The sequence below is a fragment of the Scyliorhinus torazame genome, chromosome 6 (assembly GCF_047496885.1).
Source record: "Scyliorhinus torazame isolate Kashiwa2021f chromosome 6, sScyTor2.1, whole genome shotgun sequence".
NCBI classification, from domain to species: Eukaryota; Metazoa; Chordata; class Chondrichthyes; order Carcharhiniformes; family Scyliorhinidae; genus Scyliorhinus; species Scyliorhinus torazame.
Window position 1 is genome coordinate 93,849,777 of NC_092712.1, and position 22,145 is coordinate 93,871,921.

General features: G+C 53.4%; 1 protein-coding gene across 1 annotated transcript in view; it reads right to left on the reverse strand.

Annotated features, from left to right (window-relative positions):
- The window catches only part of LOC140425842 (OTU domain-containing protein 1-like), a 22,138-nt gene extending 1,617 nt beyond the window's left edge, over nucleotides 1–20,521 (reverse strand). Inside the window, exon 1 of the mRNA XM_072510229.1 lies at nucleotides 20,267–20,521. Coding sequence (XP_072366330.1) covers nucleotides 20,267–20,521 — 255 coding nt within the window. The remainder of the gene's footprint in view (nucleotides 1–20,266) is intronic.
- Nucleotides 20,522–22,145: the final 1,624 nt, after the last annotated feature.

Below are 22,145 nucleotides of genomic sequence, written 5' to 3' on the forward strand. Positions count from 1 at the left end.
CCCCCTTCCCCGGTTCTCTTTCCGCCCCCCCCCCCCCCTTCCTGGTTCTCTTTCCGTCCCCGTCCCCCCCTTCCCCGGTTCTCTTTCCGTCACCATCCCCTTCCCCGGTTCTCTTCTCCGTTCCCCCTTCCCTGGTTCTCTTCCCCGTCCCGTCCCCTTCCCCGGTTCTCTTCTCTGCCCCCCCCTTCCCCGGTTCTCTTCTCCGCCCCACCCCCCCCCTTCCCCGGTTCTTTTCCCCCCTTCCCCGGTTCTCTTCTCCGTCCCCCCCCCTTCCCCGGCTCTCCTCCGTCTCCCCCCCCTTCCCCGGTTCTTTTCTCTGTCCCCCCCCCTACCCCGGTTCTCTTCTCTGTTCCCCCCCCCCCTTCTCCGGTTCTCTTCTCCGTCCCCCCCCCCCTTCCCTGGTTCTCTTCGTCCCCTCCCCCCTTCCCCGATTCTCTTCCCCCCCCCCCCTTCCCCGATTCTCTTCCCCCCCCCCTTCCCCGGTTCTCTTCCCCGTCCCTCCCCCTTCCCCGGTTCTCTTTCTCCCCGTCCCTCCCCGGTTCTCTTTCTGCCCCCCCAACCCCCTTCCCTTGTTCTCTTCCCCGTTTCTCCCCCCCCCTTCCCCGGTTCTCTTCCCCATCCCCCCCCCCCTTCCACCGGTTCTCTTCCCCCGTTCCCCCCCCCCCCTTCCCCGGTTCTCTTCCCCCCCCCTTCCCCGGTTCTCTTCCCCGTCCCCCTCCCTTCCCCGGGTTCTCTTTCTCCCCGTCCCTCCCCGGTTCTCTTTCTGCCCCCCCCCCACCCCCCTTCCCTTGTTCTCTTCCCCGTTTCCCCCCCCCATCCCCCGGTTCTCTTTCCCCCCCCCCCTCCCCCTCCCCGGTTCTCTTTCCCCCCCCCCCCCCTCCCCGGTTCTCTTCCCCCCCCCCCCTCCCGGTTCTCTTTCTCACCGTCCCTCCCCGGTTCTCTTTCCGCCCCCCCTTCCCCGGTTCTCTTCCCCCCCCCCCCCCTCCCCGGTTCTCTTTCTCACCGTCCCTCCCCGGTTCTCTTTCCGCACCCCCCTTCCCCGGTTCTCTTTTCCCAGGTCGCAGGGTGGGAATCACAGCAGGCTACCTCCACTCCTGATGTACCATCTGTGGACCCACCCTGGACGTAGCGTTAGGGCCCGTAAGGCCAGAAAGTTAGACACCAGTTAATTTGGCACGGGTGCAGAGCACAGTTTAGAGATGGGGGCTGGGGCACAAATCTGTAAATATTTGTTCACACTAAGCACCTATTCACATGTTACAACCTGCTTTGGTGCTCTGTCAGATGGGTGTGAGGGATGGTCTGGTCTGGGTTGCCCAGGTGTGTGTGTGTGTGGGGGGGGGGGGGGTAGTGCAATGGGTGGACATAATAATCTTTATTATTGTCACAAGTAGGGCTTACATTAACACTACAATTAAGTTACTGTGAAAAGTCCCTAGTTGCCACATTCCGGCGCCTGTTTGGGTCACAGAGGGAGAATTCAGAATGTCCAATTCCCCTAACAGCACGTCTTTCAGGACATTGGAGGTGGGGTGTGCTGGGCTCAGGCAGTTCAGCCAGCGCTCACCACTCCGGTCCGCCACCCCAGGGATTCTATGGGACCATGTGATGGAATGGCTAGCTCGCACGCAGGCATCACCCAGGTGGATGGCGGAATGTGCTACTGTGGACAGGAGTCAGACGTTGTGGAACAATGCAGAGCACCAGAGCTCATCGTAGAGCACCAGAGCTCACCGTAGAGCACAAAAGCTCATCGCAGAGCGGGTTGTTGTCATCATCCTCCATCCCATGGATCATACCCCCTGTTACTGCCAAACCAGGGCCCCACACCCCCATAGTTCGGCAGTTATGTATCATGGAGGGGGTTGCAAGCGGTGCTGCACCTGGTCAGTCCCCCTCTCCCTCTCCCCCTCCCTCCTCTCCCCCTCCCTCCTCTCCCCCTCCCTCTCCCCCTCCTCCTCTTCCCCCCTCTTCTCCCCCCTCCTCCCCGCTCCTCCTCCTCCTCTTCTCCCACTTCCTCCCCCTCTTCTCCCCCCCCTTCCTCCCCCCTCCCCCTTCCTCACCCCTCTCCCCCTTCTTCTCCCCCTCTCCCTTCTCTCCCAGCCCTCTCTCCCCCTCCCCTCTCCCTCCTCTCCCCCTCCCCTCTCCCTCCTCTCCTCCCCCCTCCCCCCTCCCCCCCCCCCCCCCCCTATCCCCCTCCTCTCAGCCGGATGTTCGATCAATAACTCCAGAAGCGAGATTGGAGACAATTGAAGGCTTTATTACACTAGATGTTTCCCCCAGCAGTGCAGGTACAGAAGGCAGCTGCTGGGGAGACAAGGGCTCTGATACTCCGCCTTACTGGGCGGAACCAGCAGACCGGCATAACCAATGAAAACAGTACCTCCTACACCAATGGTCTTACAGCATTACAGGGTACCGTAATACCTCTAATACCAACTACCACATTCACTCCCTGTTAAAAAAAGAGTCCGGCGGGGGTGATGGCCTCGCATTACAAAGTGGTAGAGGTTATGATTATGGAGGTACCCGGTATACATCAGTACAGTGGTTTTGCCTCGTTACACCGCAACTATTTACAAAATTTATTTACAGTTCAGAATGAAGCAATTAGTCAATCGGAGTCCTGGTCGTCCTCTGCGATCGTCGTAGCTTCGGTGGTGATGCAGGCGCCGGCTCGGGCATCTGTGGCTCTGGGAGCGCGGGTTTGGCTTCTTCGGCAGCTTCATCACCCCGAGACGGGACCGGTGGGAGGACCGGTCCACCTGGGAAGGGGGCGTTTGTGGGGTGCGCCGGTGGGAGGGAGGGTGGGATTGGTGGTGGGGGTGTGTGTGAGGATCCAGCGGGCGCCAGGTCCTGTAGGGAGACCGTATCCTGTCAGCCGTCGGGGTACGCCACGTAGGCGTACTGAGGGTTAGCGTGGAGGAGATGGACCTCTCAACCAATGGGTCCGACTTGTGCGCCCGCACGTGTTTGCGGAGCAGGATGGGTCCAGGAGCTGCCAGCCAGGTTGGGAGCGAAGTCCCGGAGGAGGACTTCCTAGGGAAGACAGGGAGACGTTCGTGAGGTGTTTGGTTGGTCGTGGTGCACAGCAGTGACCGGATGGAGTGGAGGGCATCCAGGAGGACCTCCTGCCAGCGGGAGACTGGGAGATTCCTGGACCGTAGGGCCAGTTGGACGATCTTCCAGACCGTTCCGTTCTCCCTCTCTACCTGTCCGTTTCCCCAGGGGTTGTAACTAGTCATCCTGCTCGAGGCAATGCCCTTGCTGAGCAGGAATTGACGCAGTTCGTCGCTCATAAAGGAGGACCCCCTATCGCTGTGTATGTAGGCGAGGAAACCGAACAGCAGAAAGATACTGTGGAGGGCTTTTATGACGGTGGCTGCGGTCATGTCGGAGCAGAAAATGGCGAATGGGAACCGGGAGTACTTGTCAATCATGTTCAGGAAATACATGTGGACGGGAGGGGCCCTTTGAAGTCCATACTGAGGCGTTCAAAGGGAGGGGAAGCCTTTACCTGGTGCACTTTCTCTGGCCTGCAGAAGTGCGGCTTGCACTCCGCGCAGATTTGGCAGTTCCTGGTGGCTGTCCTGACCTCCTCGATGGAGTAGGGCAGGATGCGGGGTTTTAATGAAACGGAGGAATCGAGTGACCCCCGGGTGGCAGAGGTCATTATGGAGGGCTTGGAAGCGGTCCACTTGTGCGTTGGCACATGTGCCGTGGGATAGGGCATCAGGAGGTTCGATTAGCTTCCCGGGACGATATAAGATCTCATAGTTGTAGGTGGAGAGTTCGATCCTCCACCGTAAGATCTTGTCGTTCTTTATCTTGTCCCCGCTGTGCATTATCGAACATAAAGGCCACCGACCGTTGGTCAGTGAGGAGAGTGAATCTCCTGCCAGTCAGGTAATGCCTCCAATGCCGCACAGCTTCTACTATGGCTTGGGCTTCCTTTTCAACTAAGGAATGGCGGATTTCTGAAGCGTGGAGGGTGCGTGAGAAGAAGGCCACGGGTCTGTCCGCTTGGTTGAGGGGTGGCCGCCAGAGCTTCATCGAACGCGTTGCTCTCGATTTGGAAGGGGAGGGACTCGTCAATGGCATGCATCGTGGCCTTTGCGATGTCTGCTTTGATGCGGCTGAAGCCTGGCGAGCCTCTGTTGACGGGGGGAAAAACCGTAGATTGGATTAGTGGGCGGGCCTTGTCTGTATAGTTGGGGACCCACTGGGCATAATAAGAGAAAAATCCCAGGCCGCGTTTTCAGGGCCTTGGAGCAGTGTGGGAGGGGGAACTCCATGAGGGGGCACATGCGTTCAGGGTCTGGGCATATAACTCCATCACTACGTAGCACTACGTAGCCGAGGATGGCCAGACGGTCGGTGCTGAACACGCATTTATCCTTGTTATATGTGAGATTAAGGATTTTTGCTGTATGGAGGAATTTTCGGAGGTTGGTGTCATGGTCCTGCTGGTCATGGCCGCAGATGGTGACATTATCGAGGTACGGAAACGTGGACGGTAAACCGTACCGGTCAACCATTCAGTCCATTTCTCATTCGAAGCCCGATACTCCATTAGTGACACCAAAGGGAACCCTTAGGAAGTGGTAGAGCCGCCCATCTGCTTTGAAAGCAGTGTATTTGCGGTCGCTAGGGGGGATGGGGAGCTGGTGGTAGGCAGACTTTAGTTCCACACGTGGAAAAGACCTTGTATTGTGCGATCCTGTTGACCAGATCGGATATGCGGGGGAAGAAGATATGCGTCAAGCTGCGTATACCTGTTGATGGTCTGGCTATAATCGACCATCCTATGCTTCTCCCCGGTCTTTACAACCACTACTTGAGCTCTCCAGGGACTGTTGCTAGCCTCAGTGACACCTTCCTCAGTAATCGCTGGACCTCCGACCTAATAAGGTTCCGGTCCTGGGCACTGTACCGTCTGCTCCTGGTGGCGACGGGTTTGCAATCCGGGGTGAGGTTCGCAAACAGGGAAGGCAGATCGACCTTGAGGGTCGCGAGGCTGCAGACAGTGAGGGGGCTATAGGGCCGCCGAATTTAAAGGTTAAGCTTTGGAGGTTGCATTGAAAATCTAACCCTAGGAGTGTGGCAGTGCAGAGGTGGGGAAGGACGTAGAGCGGTAATTTTTAAACTCCCTTCCCTGGACTGTGAGGTTCGCTCTGCAGAACCCCTTGATCTCCACTGAATGAGATCCGGAGGCCAAGGAGATTTTTTGGTTAACTGGGTGAACGGGGAGAGAACAGCGCCTTACCGTGTCAGGGTGTATGAAGCTCTCCGTGCTCCCAGAGTCGATCAGACAGGATGTTTCATGCCCATTGATGAGCACGGTCATCATTGCAATCGAGAGTGTTCGGGGCTGAGACTGGTCCAGGGTCACCGAGGCTAGTCGTGGCAGAAGTTGGATGTTCTCCTCGGGCGGTGTGTGGTAATCCGAGTCGGGGTCCTGAGAGTCCAGCCAAGATGGCGGCGCCCACTGGTCGCACATGGCTGGGGGTGCACAAGATGGCGGCGCCCATCCATCACACGTGGTGTCCGAGAGACAAGATGGCGGCGCCTGCTGGCCGCACGTGACCCGTGGAGAGGATTGTGGTGGCGGTCCTGATTTGCCTCCGGAGACCGCAGCGACCGCCCGGGCCTGGCATACCGCAACGAAGTGGCCGTTTTCGCCGCATCCTTTGCAGAGGGATGAGTGGGCTGGACAGCATGTCGGGGGTGCTTGGCTTGCCCACAAAAATGGCAGCGGAGCCCACCGGGGTTGCCTGGCAGTTTCGCAGCACAAGCTTGTGGGGGGATGGGGGATGCATTGGAGACGGTCGCGGGGGGGGGGGGGGGGGGGGGGTCCACGCTGCCCAAGGGGCTGCCGCGCGACCGGGGACGTAAGCGCGGGCGTTTCGAGAGGCCATATCCAGGGAGCTAGCAAGGGCCCGTGCCTCCTTGAGGCCTAGTGTCTCTTTCTCCAGCAATCGCTGGCGGATTTGGGAGGACAGCATACCTGCAACAAATGCGTCCCGGATCAAAAGTTCTGTGTGATCGCTGGCCGAAACTTGCGGGCAGTTACAGTTCCTCCCCAACACCAGGAGCGCACGGTAGAACTCCTCCAGCGATTTCCCCAGGGATTTGTCGCCTCATCGCTAGTAGATGTCGGGCGTAGACCTGCTTTACAGGACGAATATAGTGTCCTTTCAGCAGATTCATTGCGGCCTCAAAATCATCCGCTTCCTCGATGAAAGTGTAGATCTCTGGGCTCACCCTCGAGTGCAGAACTTGCATTTTCTGGTCCTCCGTGAGTGTAATTGTGGCCGTCCTGAGATATCTATTGAAACACGCCAGCCAGTGCTTGAAGGTTGCCGCTGAGTCTGCCGCGTGGGGGCTGAGTTGCAGACACTACGGCTTGATTCGGAGCTCCATTCTTTAAAATCTAGTGTAATAAATTGATGCTCGATCAATAACTCCAGAAGCGAGATTGGAGACAATTGAAGGCTTTATTACACTAGATGTTTCCCCTAGCAGCGCAGGTACAGATGGCAGCTGCTGGGGAGACACGGGCGCTTATACTCCGCCTTACTGGGCGGACCCAGCAGGCAGGCTTAACCAATGAAAACAGTACCTCCTACACCAATGGTCTTACAGCATTACAAGGTACCGTAATACCTCTAATATCGACTACCACCACCCCCTCCCCTACCCCCCTTCCTCCCCATCCTACCCCCTTCCTCTCCCCCCTCCTCCCCCACTCCCCCCTTCCTGCCCCCCTCTCCCTCCCTCTCCCCCTCTCCCTCTTCCTACACCCTCTCCCCCTCTTCTCTCCCACTTCCTCCCTCTCTTCTCCCCCCCTTCCTCCCCCACTCCCCCCTCTCTCCCTCCTCCCTCCCTTCCTCTCCCACCCTTCCTCCTCCCCTCTCCTGCTGCCCTCCCCCCTTTCTCCTCCCCTCCCCCCTTCTCCTCCCCTCCTCCCCCTTCCTGCTCCCCTTCCTCCCCCCTCCCCACCTTGCTCCCCCTCCCCCTTCCTGTTCCCCTTCCTCCCCCTCCCCACCTTGCTCCCCCCTCCCCACCTTGCTCCCCCCTCCCCCTTCCTCCCCCTCTTGCTCCTCACCTTCCCCCTCCCTTCCTCCCCCTTCACCCCCTCCCTCCCTTCCCCCATCTTCCTCCCCCCGCCCCCCCTTCCCCCCCTGCATTCCGCCCCCTCTCCTCCCCCATTCCTCCCTCCCTCTCCTCCATTCCTCCCCCTCTCTGCACCCCCCCTCCTCTTCCCCCTCTCCCCTCCTCTCCCCACCTTCCCCCCTCTCCTTTCCTTCCCCCCCTCTCCCCCTTCCTTCCCCACCTCTCCTCCTCCCCCCCTCCCCCTCTCCTTCCCCCCCTCCCCCTCTCCTTCCCCCCCCTCCCCCTCTCCTTCCCTACCCCTCTTCCCCCCCATCCTCCTTCCCCCCCCCTCTCCCCTGATGTGTGGTCAGTGGGGTGTGCAGCAAGATGGCTGTCTTGCAGGCCACGGCTCCTGGAGCTGCCCCAGTCCCGTGGGCAGGCCACTCAGTCCACATGGCCCGTTCTCCCATCAGCTTCACCCCACCTTCCACCCATCAGCCAGTGTCAGGACTGGCATCCCATGGTCGCACCTCTCCGTGTCCTACCTCCTCTCTCAGCCACGGCTCCAGTTTCACAATTTTTAAAAGTACAAGTGAACCTCGCCCTCGGGATTCCCCCAGTCGAGGCGTAGAATTGCGGAAGTCCTGGAGAATACCGGGTCAAGTCTGCTAATGATATGCCAACGGTGTTTATATATGTGTTCTGGATCGTTGACGCTGCTGTCGAGGCGACGGGGAATTGTGATTTGGTGTGAAACCAGCACCCACCACGATTTCTGCGTCGGAACCGATTCTCCGCTCAATCGCGTTTCCTGAATCTGCCGTCGGCCGATGGAGAATCCCGCCCTATATATGTGTATTTTATACATTGGATGCTGTTGGTTTTATTTAGTTTCCAGCTAGACAGTAAATGTCCTACAGAAAGTAATGTAACAAAGATTAAAAATTAATGGATTAAAGTGGAGAACAGCAGCTGCAATAAAATGTTATTGTTCCAATTTATTGTACATTCACAACAGGAAAGTGCAACTCTCAGAATTTAAAATTAACCACATGTATTATGACTCACTGATAACATGGAGAGGTTACTGGGAAACAGCAGCACAGTTAAGCACATGCCAACAACTTATCATGTCTCTGGAATGGCTATTTGCTGCCCATCCAAAGTTTTTCTGTGCAGGTGAGCCCTTTTGGATTTGGGTTTGTTTATTGTCACGTGTTTTCTTTTCATGTACTAAACAATCTGTTTGAGCTGCACGCACAAAAATACTTTTCACTGACCTCTGAACAAGCGACAAAAACAAATCCAATCCAATGAGGTGTTACCTGTTTTAATGGTGAACATTTTATTGCGACAGATTTCCATTCCCCTAGCTACAGATAGCGACCACCGCCCCCGGTGCCCACTCAGTACTCCTCACTTTTTTCCCGTGGTCTACTGCTGCGTCTAGATGTATATGCATGTCAGAGGTGGAGGCAACCTGCTTTTTTCCGTGCCTTGTGGCCTTTGATACCCTTGGCGGATGTCCTCTGGAGGAGGGGGAAAGGGGGGGTCTCAACTGACTTACCGGTATCACAAGTGTCGCTGTGCCACCTTGTTCTGCCCGCTGCCCTTGAGATGCGCCGGTGTCAGGAGGGGGGATTTTGAAGAAATGGAGACCGCCATAGTCTCTTTGGTAGCAAGCCCCAGGTTGGCCTCCAGTGTTTCCTCCTCCCTCATAGTGCCCTAGGGTGCTTGGGGACTCCATGGGATGGAGCAGCAGCTGGAGTAAGCTCCAGAGGCCTCAGAGTCATCTGGCACTGCCAGTCCTGGAGGCTGACCATTGCGCCATGGTGTCGACGCCCTCAGCGATGCTCCTCAGTGACTGGGCCATGCTCTGGAGTGCCTCAGCATTCGTCTGGGACACGTCCCTCAGCAACTGAGACATGATGTCAAGGCCCTCAGATGGAGCTATGTCTTGGGCATTACCACTCAAGATACGGATGTCGTGTCTAGGTTTTCCACTGCAGTTGACACATTAGCAGTGTTGGCCTCGGTCCACTGTTGATGCCATCTCCTGCAGCTGCCCCTTTGGGACTTCTCCAGTTGACCTTAAAGTCGCTGGAATGTCACTAACACCCCCTCCTGAATGTCACGGCTGTGTCCTACAATCTGCATCAGCTAGGGGAGAACCTTGTCCAGAGGCTCGGTATCTGGCTGGGACCCAGCTATATCTTGGGATCCAGCAGACCTCTGACTGCTGTCTCCCTTGAATGTTCCTGCCTCCACCTGATGTGCATTAACAACTATATGGTGCTCACCAGATTGTGCCCCAGAAGCCTGTCCACTAATGTCGCCCACCGAGGTGTGTGTCTCTGCGCTGGTGGAATGTGGGCGACAGCTGTGACAGATCACCGAGGGTCTCCTCGCAGCCCTCCTCCGAGTTGTTCTCTTGGGTGGGGAACGGGGAAGGAGGAGGCGGATGATTCCGGATGGCCCAGACTCAACAGATGGTGATCCTATAAGACAATGGACATGTGGTCAGTGAGAGGGAAGGATCATTTCACATAGAACATGGAACATACACTGCAGAAGGAGGTCATTCGGCCCATCGAGTCTGTACCGACCCGCTTAAGCCCTCACTTCCACCCTATCCCCATAACCCAATAACCCCACCTAACCTTTTTGGACACAGTGCTAGCCACTTGTACTACCATGCTGCCCTGTTTGACATGAACAACTCACTTGAGACCGGTAACTGGTTGAAGGGGCAGTGGATCCTCACCTCTCTGGCACAGGCCAACCTTGCTGTCGGTGACTGCTCTCTCCTTGGGAAACCCTGCAAATTCCAGGGCCCGTTCCTCATAGGGGGCGAGGACTCAAAACTCTGGGATTCCTCCTCCGTCTTGCCTTCTGCATTTATTATGAGTTCTCTTCTCCTGCGGAGGCAAAGAGAGGTATTGTGAGCTGCATGCTTGATAGGTCAGGGGGCTCTATAGCAGAAAGAGCACGGTACCATTGTGGTTAGCACAATGGCTTCACCGCGCCAGGGACCCGGGTTCGATTCCCGGCTTGGGTCACTGTCTGTGCGGAGCCTGCACGTTTTTCCCGTGCCTGCGTGAGTTTCCTCCGGGAGCTCCGGTTTCCTCCCACAGTCCAAAGATGTGCAGGGGTAGGTGGACTGGCTATGCTAAATTGCCCTTACTGTCCAAAAAAGGTAAGGTGGGATTACGGGGATAGGGTGGAAGTGTGGGCTTAGGTAGGGTGCTCCTTCCAAGGACCGGTGTAGACTAGATGGGCCTCCTTCTGCACTGTAAATCCTGTGATTCTGTGATAGCAATTGTGAGCATAACTCCTGGACATGAGGGGTTGTTCTGTTGGGTGCCATGGGGTTCTGAGGAACAAACACAAAGATCAGATGTGGTGCCAGTCGATTGGAGGAGGAAAGGAGGTTTTTGGGAGGAATTTGAGGGGTGGTAGGCGGAACTAATGCTAAGAGAGAGGTGGTAACTTACCTTTGCAACTTATTGGAGTTCGTTGGTCTTCTTCCGACATTGGACAGCGGTCCTCCTCGTCATGATGCCCGCACTGACAGCCATTGCCACTGCCTCCCAGGCGCCATTGCTCACCCTGCTGCTCGGGGAACAGGGTGCCCTGTATCTTATTCACGGCATCGAGTAGCCTTGTGAGGTCGGCATTCCGAAAGCGAGGAGCAAGTCTGCGCGCTGCCATGCTTGTGTGTTGACTGGGAGTGAGTGGTGAGGGAGCGTTTAAAAGCAGCTTCCCCTTGTTCGCAGCTGAGGCTTGAATTGGGAGAATCGGACAGGGAGAGCCAGTAAAGATGAGAATCTCAGGTGGGGGGAATGCTGTTGAATATGTGCTGCGATCTCGCAATACTCCTCACCAAACGCTTTCAAAACAGGACATTAACTTTGATCTGCTGAATCGTGCCCATAATATATAATCCCAAATCTCTGTAGGTGGAACAGCAGCAGTTCCATAGGTCAGACATGTCTTTTTCTTCTTCTCGGGCATCCCTCAGAGTCGAGGATGGCTTGCTTCCACACTAAAAATTAGTTCTTAGGTGGCCAAAGAGTCCAATGCGCAACTTACAGTCTCTGTCACAGGTGGTTGTAGGAGAGAGTGGGTGGAGTTCCCGGGTTGTCACACGCTCCTTTCACTGTCGACGCTTGGATTCAGCTTGCTCTCGGTGATGAGACTTGAGCTGTTCAGTTCCTTCCCAGATGCTTTTCCTCTACTTCGAGGGGTCTTGGGCCACCGATTCCCAGGTGTCATTGGGGATGTTGCACTTTTTCAAAATGGCTTAGAGGGTGTCCTCTGCCGTCCTGGGGCTCGCTTGTCATATACAAGCTCCGAGTAGAGCGCTTGTTCTGGGAGTCTCATGTCAGGCCTATGGACGGTGTGGCCTGCCTACCAGCACTGATCAATGTGGTCAATGCTGGCTAGCATGCTGCAGGTGGTGATGAACCTCGTTGCTTCATTGTAAAGGGTGGAAGATGCCAGTGCTTGAGTTTGTCTGATGTGGTGTGATCATTGCACACCAGCTGCCACCCGGGCTTGACAGAGCAGCACATTGATCCAATGGAAAGGGAGTCCAAGACAACTGGAGACCAGGCTCTGTTATATTTTCCTTGGATATACAAGCACACATATTCCTACTGTCCTCCTTTCTCCTTCTTATAGGACCTCCTTCGAATGAATTCATAAAGTTCAGTGGAGGCCTCATGATCTCATGAGGGTGGCAGTGGCCTTTCGCTGTCAATGGCTCCTTTGCTCCTCTCTGTGAATGGTCCCGCTTATCCCCTCCTGCTGTTAATGGCACCATTGCCCCTCTTTCGCTGTGAATAGCACCATTGCTCAACTCTCGCTGAAAATGGCCTCATTGCTTCTCTCTGTGAATGGCCCCGCTTCTCCTCTCTCGCTGTAAATGGCTCCATTGCTCATCTCTATCTGTGAATGGCCCCGCTTCTCCTCTCTCATTGTGAATGGCCCCATTGCTCCTGTCTCACTGTTGATGTTCCCGTTGCTCCTCTCACTGGTAATGACTCCGTTACACCTCTCTCACTCTTTTAGATGGTGGTAACTGCCTCCAGGTCCTCTTCACCTGCTCTTTTAGATGGTGGCTACTGCCTCTGGGTCCTCATTTCACCCGCTCTACATACCTACATGGCCTCCCAGTTACCAATGTATGTATATCATAGAACATGGAATCCTTACAGTGCAGAAGGAGGCCATTCAGCCCATCAGGTCTGCACCGTCCCTCCGAAAGAGCACCCCACCCTGTCCATCTGGGCCACCCTGGCCCACTCCCTCGCTACATCTCCATAACTCCCACTAAGGGGCAATTTAGCATGGCCAATCCACCTAACCTGTACATTTTTGAACTGTGGGAGGAAACTGGAGCACCCGGAGGAAATCTACGCAGACACAGGGCGAATGTACAAATTCCACATAGACAGTCACCCAAGGCCGGAATTGAACCCAGGTCGCAGGCGCTGTGAAGCAGCAGTGCTAACCACTGTGCCACCCTCATCTTCAAATAAAAAACCCACATCATTGTCTTACCAATCCTTATTGTATGATTGATACATTTGTGCTAAAAAGATGAATGCAACATGCTGGCAGTAGTGGTAGCAGTGGTGACACTAGCCATTGATGTTTGAAGATTAAATTGAAATATATACAAGCCCTAACCCTTTCACATGCAACAGGAAACCTGGGATGGAAAATAATAATAATAGCTTATTGTCACAAGTAGGCTTCAATGAAGTTACTTTGAAAAGCCCCTAGTTGCCACATTCCCGGTACGGGAATTGAACCCGCGCTGCTGGCCTTATTCTGCATTACAAGCCAGCTGTTTAGCCCACTGTGCTAAACCAGCCCCTCTATAAATATAAATAAAACAACTGTCAGGTACTCACAGCCTTGAAGTGTGTAAGTGATTCTGCACCACTGTAGGAATCCTTCACACAGCACATTTACTCTGGGAAATTGCATCTTGACCCAACCAGCAGGCACCAGTTCCTGTTAAGATCACTATAAATAGCGGTCAGCACTGCTGCCCATGGCGCTGAGGACCTGGGTTCGATTCCGGCCCTGGGTCCCTGTCCGTGTGGACTTTGCACTTCCTCTCCGTGTCTGTGTGGGTTTCACCCTCACAATCCAAAGATGTGCAGGTTAGGTGTATTGGCCGCACTAAATTGCTCCTTAATTTAAAAAAAGATCACTATAAATCAGGAAAGCTTGAGTTCTTGGAGTCTACCAGCTGCAAGGGTTTGTGCAGAAACAGCCACTAGTTAGCTGACTCAGAGTGGGAGGGGTGGGAGGATGGATGGGTAGCATTGGGCACAACTCCTCAAAAGGAGAATCCAGTGCTGTTGCAGGTCGTTTCTTCGGGACGTCTTGAGGGTAGTGATTACATGCTCGAGACTGGGCCGAGAAAGAAGAACCCAGCAGTAATAGCTCCCAGTAGCTTGAAGATGGCTGTAAAAACTATTTTCTCCATCAACGTTTCCTTTCAGGCCGGGAGTACATTTTCATGCCAGGATCACAGCTTCAATCGGTACAAATTCTAGAATGCCTGGGAAGATAGTAACAGCTCAACAGTGCCACCATTACTGCTAATCAACAAGCTGTGGTCAGTTAAGGTATTGCAAGTGAGGGAACCACAGGAAATCAAGTCCTGAGCACTCGTTCCTGTTTCAGATATTCCTTCAACTCCTGCAAACGGTTCCAGAAAGACCACTAAATTTCCAACACTCAATTGGAAGGCAGCAGATCTCCTCTTTGATTTCACTCTGTTCAGACAACAGATATTTCCGAACCAGATAAACAAGCCATAAATGTAAAAATGTCTGTAGACAATGAAGGCCTCCAGTTTACGGCTATTGGATGATGACTTTAAAAATCCAAACAAGACATGGTCACACTCGAATATCAGCTAAGAGTGAAGCTCTACCAACAACCAATGTTATGAAAACATATAGCAGTCCCAGATCAAGGTCATCGTAAGCTAATCTGGAAGTTGAGGATGTGATCTACTGGCCACACTGCAACCGAAAAGCAGTGCGCGGCAGCGTAACGTGCCGGTAAATGCCAGGAGTTCCTGCTCCCAGGATCTACCCGTCTCACCACGCCTCTTGGGACCTAACGCGATCTCGCGACGTGAAGCTCACCCATTGTGGGCGGGGTCAGGTTTAGCACATCTGCATTGTGGTAGTATGTATTGGGGGTCATGTGGGACTGGAAGCCCTAATGTCATTGGCTGACAGATCCCGGGTCCTGGTTGGCCGTTGACCTCATACTCCGCCCTGAAGGCGAAGTATAAGAAGCCGGTGCCTTCCCCCGCATGCCAGTTTACTATCGGGCTGCTGGGGAACAGACACGCTTAATAAAGCCTCATCGACTTCACTCTGTTTGTCTCACGGAGTCTTTGTGCGCCACATGCATATTCGAGTGAGACAGCTAGACTCACTGTAATATGCCTTCCCGAGATCCAACCAAGGTGTGGGATCTATCCCCTTCGGCTTGGAGACCTTGGGTGAGTGTTGTTCAGTAATGGTCTCCACAAACAGGGTCTCCCAGGGATCGGAGACCCCCAAGTGTTTGCCTTCTGGGCAGTGGGGTACCCTGGCACTGCTGGTGCCACCTCAGCACCTATACACTGCCCCAGAGAACTCCTTACAGTGGGCTTGGGGGGGATTCGGGGACTCGAAAGATGGCGTCACGATCTCTTGCACTGAGTTCTGGCGAGCAGAGCTCCACAGTACAGGAAACAGGGCTAAGTGCGGTCTCATCGGGGTGTTCCCCACAGAGGCCCCGTATCTAACCAGAGTCACGTTAGCCTGTTTTCCGGCGCTGCGATGCCAGGAAATACAGGGCAAAGTGCCCTCGCTATGAGATATAGTTCCCTTTTGGTTAGATCGTGCCCATAAGTATACTGTCAGTATGCTTCAAAGACTTGAAAATTCATTGCTTTGCATAAAGGTATATTCAAACACAACCTATTTTTCTTCTGATGTAATGTAAATAGTTTTTGATTCTTCAAGGATAAAACGTGAATATAGGAAAAAGGGGGATGGTATGATGTGATGTACCTTTAAGGAGCATATCTGCTGCTGATCAACTGCTGTTCATCCTTATCCATCATGAGACAGAATGCTCTGTATAATCCCATGACTCCATAGACAAAACACAGCAGGCAGTCCTACAGGTCAGATGTGTTCCTATAGCCTGCAATTACTATTGTATGTATATAATCTTATCTTCAAATAAAGAACAAAATTATTATCTCAATGAATCTTATTGTATGATTGGTACATATTTTATAAATGGAAGAATGCACAGAGACAACAAATAGCAAAGGGAAAAAGTCACTGCTAGGAGTGATTTAGGTTTATGGACTGGATAAATCAAACTCAAAAAAGTAGCCTAGAGGATGAGTTCATGAAGTATATTCAGGACCATTTCTCAGAACAATATATTCTAGAACCATCCATGTATTTTGGAGGTGTGATGCTAGGGAGCACGGACGTTTAAAACAATTGAAATTTATTTACAGTGTGTATTCTCTTACATGTTCTTCTCTGTTTCCTGCAGCAGGACCTATGATGTCACTTCCGATGAATGTCCGGGCAGCACGGTAGCACAAGCGGATAGCACTGTGGCTTCACAGCGCCGGGGTCCCAGGTTCGATTCCCCGCTGGGTCACTGTCTGTGCGGAGTCTGCACGTTCTCCCCGTGACTGCGTGGGTTTCCTCCGGGTGCTCCGGTTTCCTCCCACAGTCCAAAGACGTGCAGGTTAGGTGGATTGGCCATGATAAATTGCCCTTGGTGACCAAAAAGGTTAGGAGAGGTTATTGGGTTAAGGGGATAGGGTGGAAGTGAGGGCTTAGGTGGGCCGCCGCAGACTTGATGGGCCGAATGGCCTCCTTCTGCACTTTATGTTCTATGTGTACATTAATAAGCTTCATTAGAGCATATAAGAATTAATGCAAATACTTTTTTTTTATTCGCCTCCTTTTTCACATTTTCTCCCACATTTACATCCATCAACAATAAACAATAATCAGCAAGATATGTCAGTCCCCATAATAACAACAATCCCATCCGCCCACCAACCCCCAAACCTCAGCCCACATGTTTACATAAACAAATGACAAAAAGGAATCAGGGATTACCCGTAGTCACCCTTAATCTTACACAGCTCCCCCCCTCCCCTCCCCCCCCCCACACACCCCCACCGCAGGTCTCCAGCTCCTCCTGTCCACTGCCTCTTGTAAAACTCCTCCTCCCAACCTCGGTTCCTTCCCCCCAACTTTCCACCCTGGCTAGACCATTCGGACCCGGTTCTGCCAGGCTCCGATGGCTGCAGCCCCTCCCCCTACCTCACTCCCGTTCACTGGCCGGCTCAAACCGGCCAGCGTGGAGGCCCCCGCCCGGGTCCCTTTCCCCCTTGCCCGGCCCTAGGAAAGCCCAGAGATCCCCTTTTAGCACACACACCCCGCATATCCACCTACACCCCAAAGAACCCTCATTTCGAGTGAAAGTCCCGTCCCTTCCCTTGTCCAAATATATACCACATTGGTTCCTTTAATCTCTACACCCGCGCGCAGTGATACAAAAAAGAAGAAAATACAATCATGAGGTTACATCGGCACATGGCCATTCCCCAATTTGTCAGTTCTGCCACAGTCCTTCTGCTTTCGCAAACTCCTCCGCTGCTTCCGCCGTTCCAAAATAAAAGTCCCTGAGCTTGTAAGTCACCCTCAGCTTCGCTGGATATACAATACCGCACCTTGCTAATGTACAGTGCCCTCTTCACCCGGTTGAAGGCAGCCCGCCTCCTTGCCAGCTCCACCGTAAAGTCCTGGTATACACGTATACCAGCTCCAGCCCACTGCACCACCCGCTTCTGCTTGGCCCAGCTCAGGACCTTCTCCTTCACACTGTACCTACGGAAGCACAGAGTCACTACCCTTGGCGGCTCACTCGCCTTTGGTACAGGCCTCCACGACCGATGAGCCCGATCCAGTTCATATCGGGAGGGATCCTCCCCCTCCCCCAATAGTTTTGCCAGCATCGCGGCAAAATACTCAGTCGGCTTCGGTCCTTCAACTCCTTCGGGCAGCCCCACAATCCTCAAATTCTGTCGCCTGGATCTGTTTTCCAGGTCTTCCATTTTTCCTCGCAGATCCTTGTTAGTATCCATCACCTTCCGTATCTCTTTCCCCATCGAGGCAAGTTGATCACCGTGCTGCAATAACGTCTCCTCCACTTCCTTCAGCGCCCCCCCTTGCTCTCGCACCTCCGCCACTGCGCTCGCCACCTCCGTCCTCACCGGGGAAACCGCCTCCTCCACCAGCACACTCAAAACCTCCCTCATCTCCTTCCTCACCGTCTCCATGCATTTCGCAATCTGCGCCAACTGCTTTTCAAATTCCGCAGCCATCACCTTAGTTATTTCTTCAGCCGTAAGCAGTGCGGCCTTCCCTGGTGCTCCAGCCTCCATTTTTCCTGGTGACCCCGCGGTGACCTTTCCACTCCCCGACGGACCTCCAGCTGTTTTTTTTCCGGCCGTTTTCTTGCTCACCCTCGACATTTTTCTTTGTTCTTTTTTTCCTCCTGTGTCTTCACTGTGCCTCCTCCGTGCCTTCTCCCTGCTTCTGCCGCCTCCGCGGACCCTGGGACTGGGCTTAAAGCCCCCAAAATGCCGTTGCCGAACAGGAGCCCTCCATTGTGTGGCTGCCTTCCGCCCGCCGTCACCGGAAGTCGAATTAATGCAAATACATAACAATTCCTGTCTCCTTAAATTGAATGTCCCAAACCAGTTCAAATCATGCTCTGCTTTGCTTTGTTTTCCAGCCGTTCCATTTGTACTTGATTTTGATTTGATTTATTGTCACATGTACCGAAGTACAGTGAAAAGTATTTTTCTGCGGCCGAGGGAACAGAATCAATGTGGGGTGGAAAGCTTGTGCGATGCGCTGGGCTGAGTTCACCACACTTTGCAGATTCTTGCGATCTTGGGCCGAGCAGTTGCCATACCAGGCTGTGATGCAGCTGGATAGGATGCTTTCTATCGCACATCTGTAGAGGTTTGTGAGAGTCGGTGCAGACATGCCAAATTGCTTTTGCTTCCGTAGTAAGTAGAGACGTTGTTGGGCGTTCTTGACTGTTGCATCAACCTGAGTGGACCAGGACAGACTGTTGGTGATGGTGGCCCCAGGAACTTAAAGCTATCGACCATCTCCACTCGGAGCCATTGATGCAGACGGGAGTGTGTGTCGTGCTACGCTTCCTGAAGTCGATGATCAGTTCCTCGTTTTTTCCGACATTTAGAGAGAGGTTCTTTTCGATACACTATACAATCTCCCTCCTGTAGTCTGATTCATCATTGTTTGAGATACATCCCACCATAGTAGTATCATCCGCAAACTTATAGATGGAGTTGGAGTTAAATCTTGCCACATAGTCATGTGTGTATAGGGAGCACAGTAGAGGACTGAGCACACATCCTTGCGGTGCCCCGGCGTTGAGGACTATTGTGGAGGAGTTGCTGTTGCCTATCCTGACAGATTGCCGTCTGTTGGTGAGGAAGTCAAGGATCCAGCTGCACTAGGAGGGGTCAAGTGCAAGATTGCAGAGATTGGTTATTAGTCTTGTCGGGATAATGGTGTTGAAGGTGGAGCTGTAGTCTATGAACAGCAATCTTACATAGGTGTCCTTGTTGTCGAGGTGTTCGACTGTTGATTGTAAAGCCAGGGATGTAGCATCTGCTGTGGACCGGTTGCTGCTGTGGACCGGTTGCGGTGATCGACAAACTGCAATGGATCGAGACCATCTGGGAGGCTGGCAGTGATCTGTCTCATGACTAGCCGCACGAAGCATTTCATGATAACAGACGTTAGGGCCACAGGTTGGTAGTCGTTGAGGCAGGCTACCTTGTTCTTCTTTGGTACTGGTATGATGGTGGTCTTCTTGAAGGAGGTGGGGACCTCAGAGCAAAGGAATGAAGTGTTGAAGATATCTGCGAATACACTCGCCAGCTGGTCTGCGCAGGCTCTGAGTGCTCGCCCAGGGACTCCATCGGGACCCGTCGCTTTCCGCAGATTCACTTTTAAGAAGGCAGCTCTTATCTCTGAGGCTGTAATAGTGGGTATGGGTGTGTCCAGGGCTGTTGGGGCATGTGGCACTGATGCATTGGCTGACTGCTCAAAGCGGGCATAGAACTTGTTCAGATCATCGGGTAGCGATGCTCCAGCCCCAGATATTCCGCCTGGCCTTGCTTTATAGCCTGTGATCTTGTGTAGGCCCTCCATAGTCGTCGTGGGTTAGTGTCGTTGGCCTGGGACTCTAGTTTGATGAGATAGTGTCTTTTTGCATCCCAGATGGCTTTCCGTACGTCATACCTGGATTTCTTACATAGGTCAGGGTCGTCAGACTTGAACGCCTCCGTCCGGAACTTCAGCAGGGAGTGAACCTTTGGTTGAGCCAAGGTTTCCGATTGGGGAATACCCGTATTGTCTTCTTCGGTACACAGTCCTCGACACACTTACTGATGAAGTCTGTGACGGTGGTTGCGTACTCGTCCAGGTTAGCTGCTGCGGCCTTGAATATGGACCAGTCACAGACTCTAAGCAGTCGCGGAGGATGTCCTCAGATTCCTCAGACCAGCACTGCACGGTTTTCTTAACTGGCTCAGTACGCTAGAGTTGCTGTTTGTAAGCTGGAAGTAGGAATACCAACTTGTGGTCAGATTTGCCAAAGTGTGGTCGGGGAATGGAGCAGTCGGTACTGTTGATGCTTGTGCCAGGGTGTTTGCACCTCTGGTGGGGCAGGAGATTTGTTGATGGAGTTTGGATAGGACTTTCCTGAGGTTGGCCCGGTTGAAGTCTCCAGCCACGTTGTCAGGGCTTCAGGGTGATTTGTTTCTTGGTTGTTGATGGTGGAGAGTAGTTCATCAAGTGCTTTCTTCACTTCCGCCTGGGGTGGGATGTAGACTGCTGTGATGAGTGCAGAGGTGAATTCACGTGGGAGGTAGAAAGGGCAAAATTTCACCGTCAGGTATTCTAGGTCTCTGGAGCAGTGGCACGCTAGGGACACCACATCCGAGCACCAGGAGGCGTTGATGAGGAGGCAAACATTCCTGCCCTTGCTGTTGCTGTTGTACAATCTCTTTAGTCTTCAGAGGTTTCAGCAGATCGAACGCGGAGTGTAGTTGTCTTTTCAACATTTGCAATGCAGGAGATGTCTTAGTCGTGGAATGTGCGGTATTCCTATACACCAGTAGGAACTTGTTAAGACGATTGATCAGTGAATCTTGTTCCCTGGTTGTTGTCAAGGTATCGTTCACAGCTTGGATGAAACGTTCTGCGAGTCCATTAGTAGCAGGGTGGTAAGGTGCGGACTCAAAGTTGAATACCATTCTCTTGTAAGAAACTTCCAAATTCTTGTGAGACAAATTGAAGTCCGTTGTTGTTTAGGGAATCTAAAACGACTAAAGACTTCTAGCTTCTAAATAGTCTTCTCCAATGAGGTAGATTTCCTCACAGCGACCGCTGGCCACTTGGTGTGAGCATCGACCATTAGCAAGAAGATATGCCCTTCCAAAGGTCCTGCAAGATACACATTCATGTGTTGCCAAGCCTCTTCAGGTCATTCCATGGATGCAGCGGTGCTAAGGATGGCAGGTTTCTTGCATTCACACAAGATGAACATGTTCTAACTTTCTCTTCAATTTCCATGTCAAGTCCAGGCTACCAGAAATAACTTCAGTATTTCCTTCATTCGTATGACTCCCCAATGACCCTCATGTAGCTTCTTTTTTTTTAAATGATAAATTTAGAATACCCAATTAATTTTTTCCAATTAAGGGGCAATTTAGCGTATCCAATCCACCTAGCTTGCACACTTTTGGGTTGTGGGGGCGAAACCCACGCAAACACGGGGAGAATGTGCAAACTCCACACGGACAGTGACCCAGAGCCGGGATCGAACCTGGGACCTCGGCGCCATGAGGCCGCAGTGCTAACCCACTGCGCCACAGTGCTGCCCCCATTTAGCTTCTCTAACACCCGTTTCCTCAATGGTTGTGAAATAATCACTCTGACACTGATTATACCGACAGCTTCAATCTCCTGGAATAGTAGGGATCCAGGTTAGGTGCTAGTTCCGAGGTTTCCCCTCATAATACGATATCCAACACTTCTGAGAATTTGGATCACTCCGATTGTATAGTCTACTTGTTTTCCACAGCTTCGACATACCAAGGGCGGGATTTTCCTTTGCCCGACGCCGATATCGTAATTGGCGATTGGAGAGAGAATCCCTGTTTACGACCAAATCGGGTGCGGCACCTGTTTTCGCATGCTCTGCCCCCCCAAAATGGCATCATCTCGGAGTGCGCCGCATGCCGTTGTAACGGCGTCAGCGCATCACTTAGAGGCCCTCCCCCGATGCTCCGCCCCCGGTGGGCTGAGTTCCAGACCGCGCCACATAACCCAGCGTGGCGACTGCAGACTGTGTCCAGTGCGACGCAGTCGGGCGGCAGCCATGTTGCTGGCCGGGGTGGGGGGGGGTTTCGTCGAGGTCTGAAGTGACTGATGGGGGTTGGCCAGGGGGTGACGAGGGGGTGTTCAGGGAGACACTATCTGGCAGGCTGGGTCCGCGCATGGCATGCGCCATGTTGTACGCGCAACCGCTGCAGGTCGTCGCCGTGCGCATGTGCGGCCAGGACCCGGCAATTCTCCGACCGTTTATATCAGGGAGGCCGGGCGTTTTATGTGCATGGCTGCTAGCCCCTCACCGGTCGGAGCATCGGTGCGAGGGCGTCGGTGACTTTTTCATCATTAAACCAGACACATCCTCAGGACACAGCCGCAAAATCGGAGAATCCAGCCCCAAGTCTTTGCACTAATATGCACGAGCAGAATGCCCTGGCTTTGCACATCACTACCATGTACGAACCTCGAGATTCTTGGGTGTTGATTCAGCAGCCATTTTGTGTATTTGAGTACGCAAACTCAACTGCTGAGCTTCCTTTGCAGCCA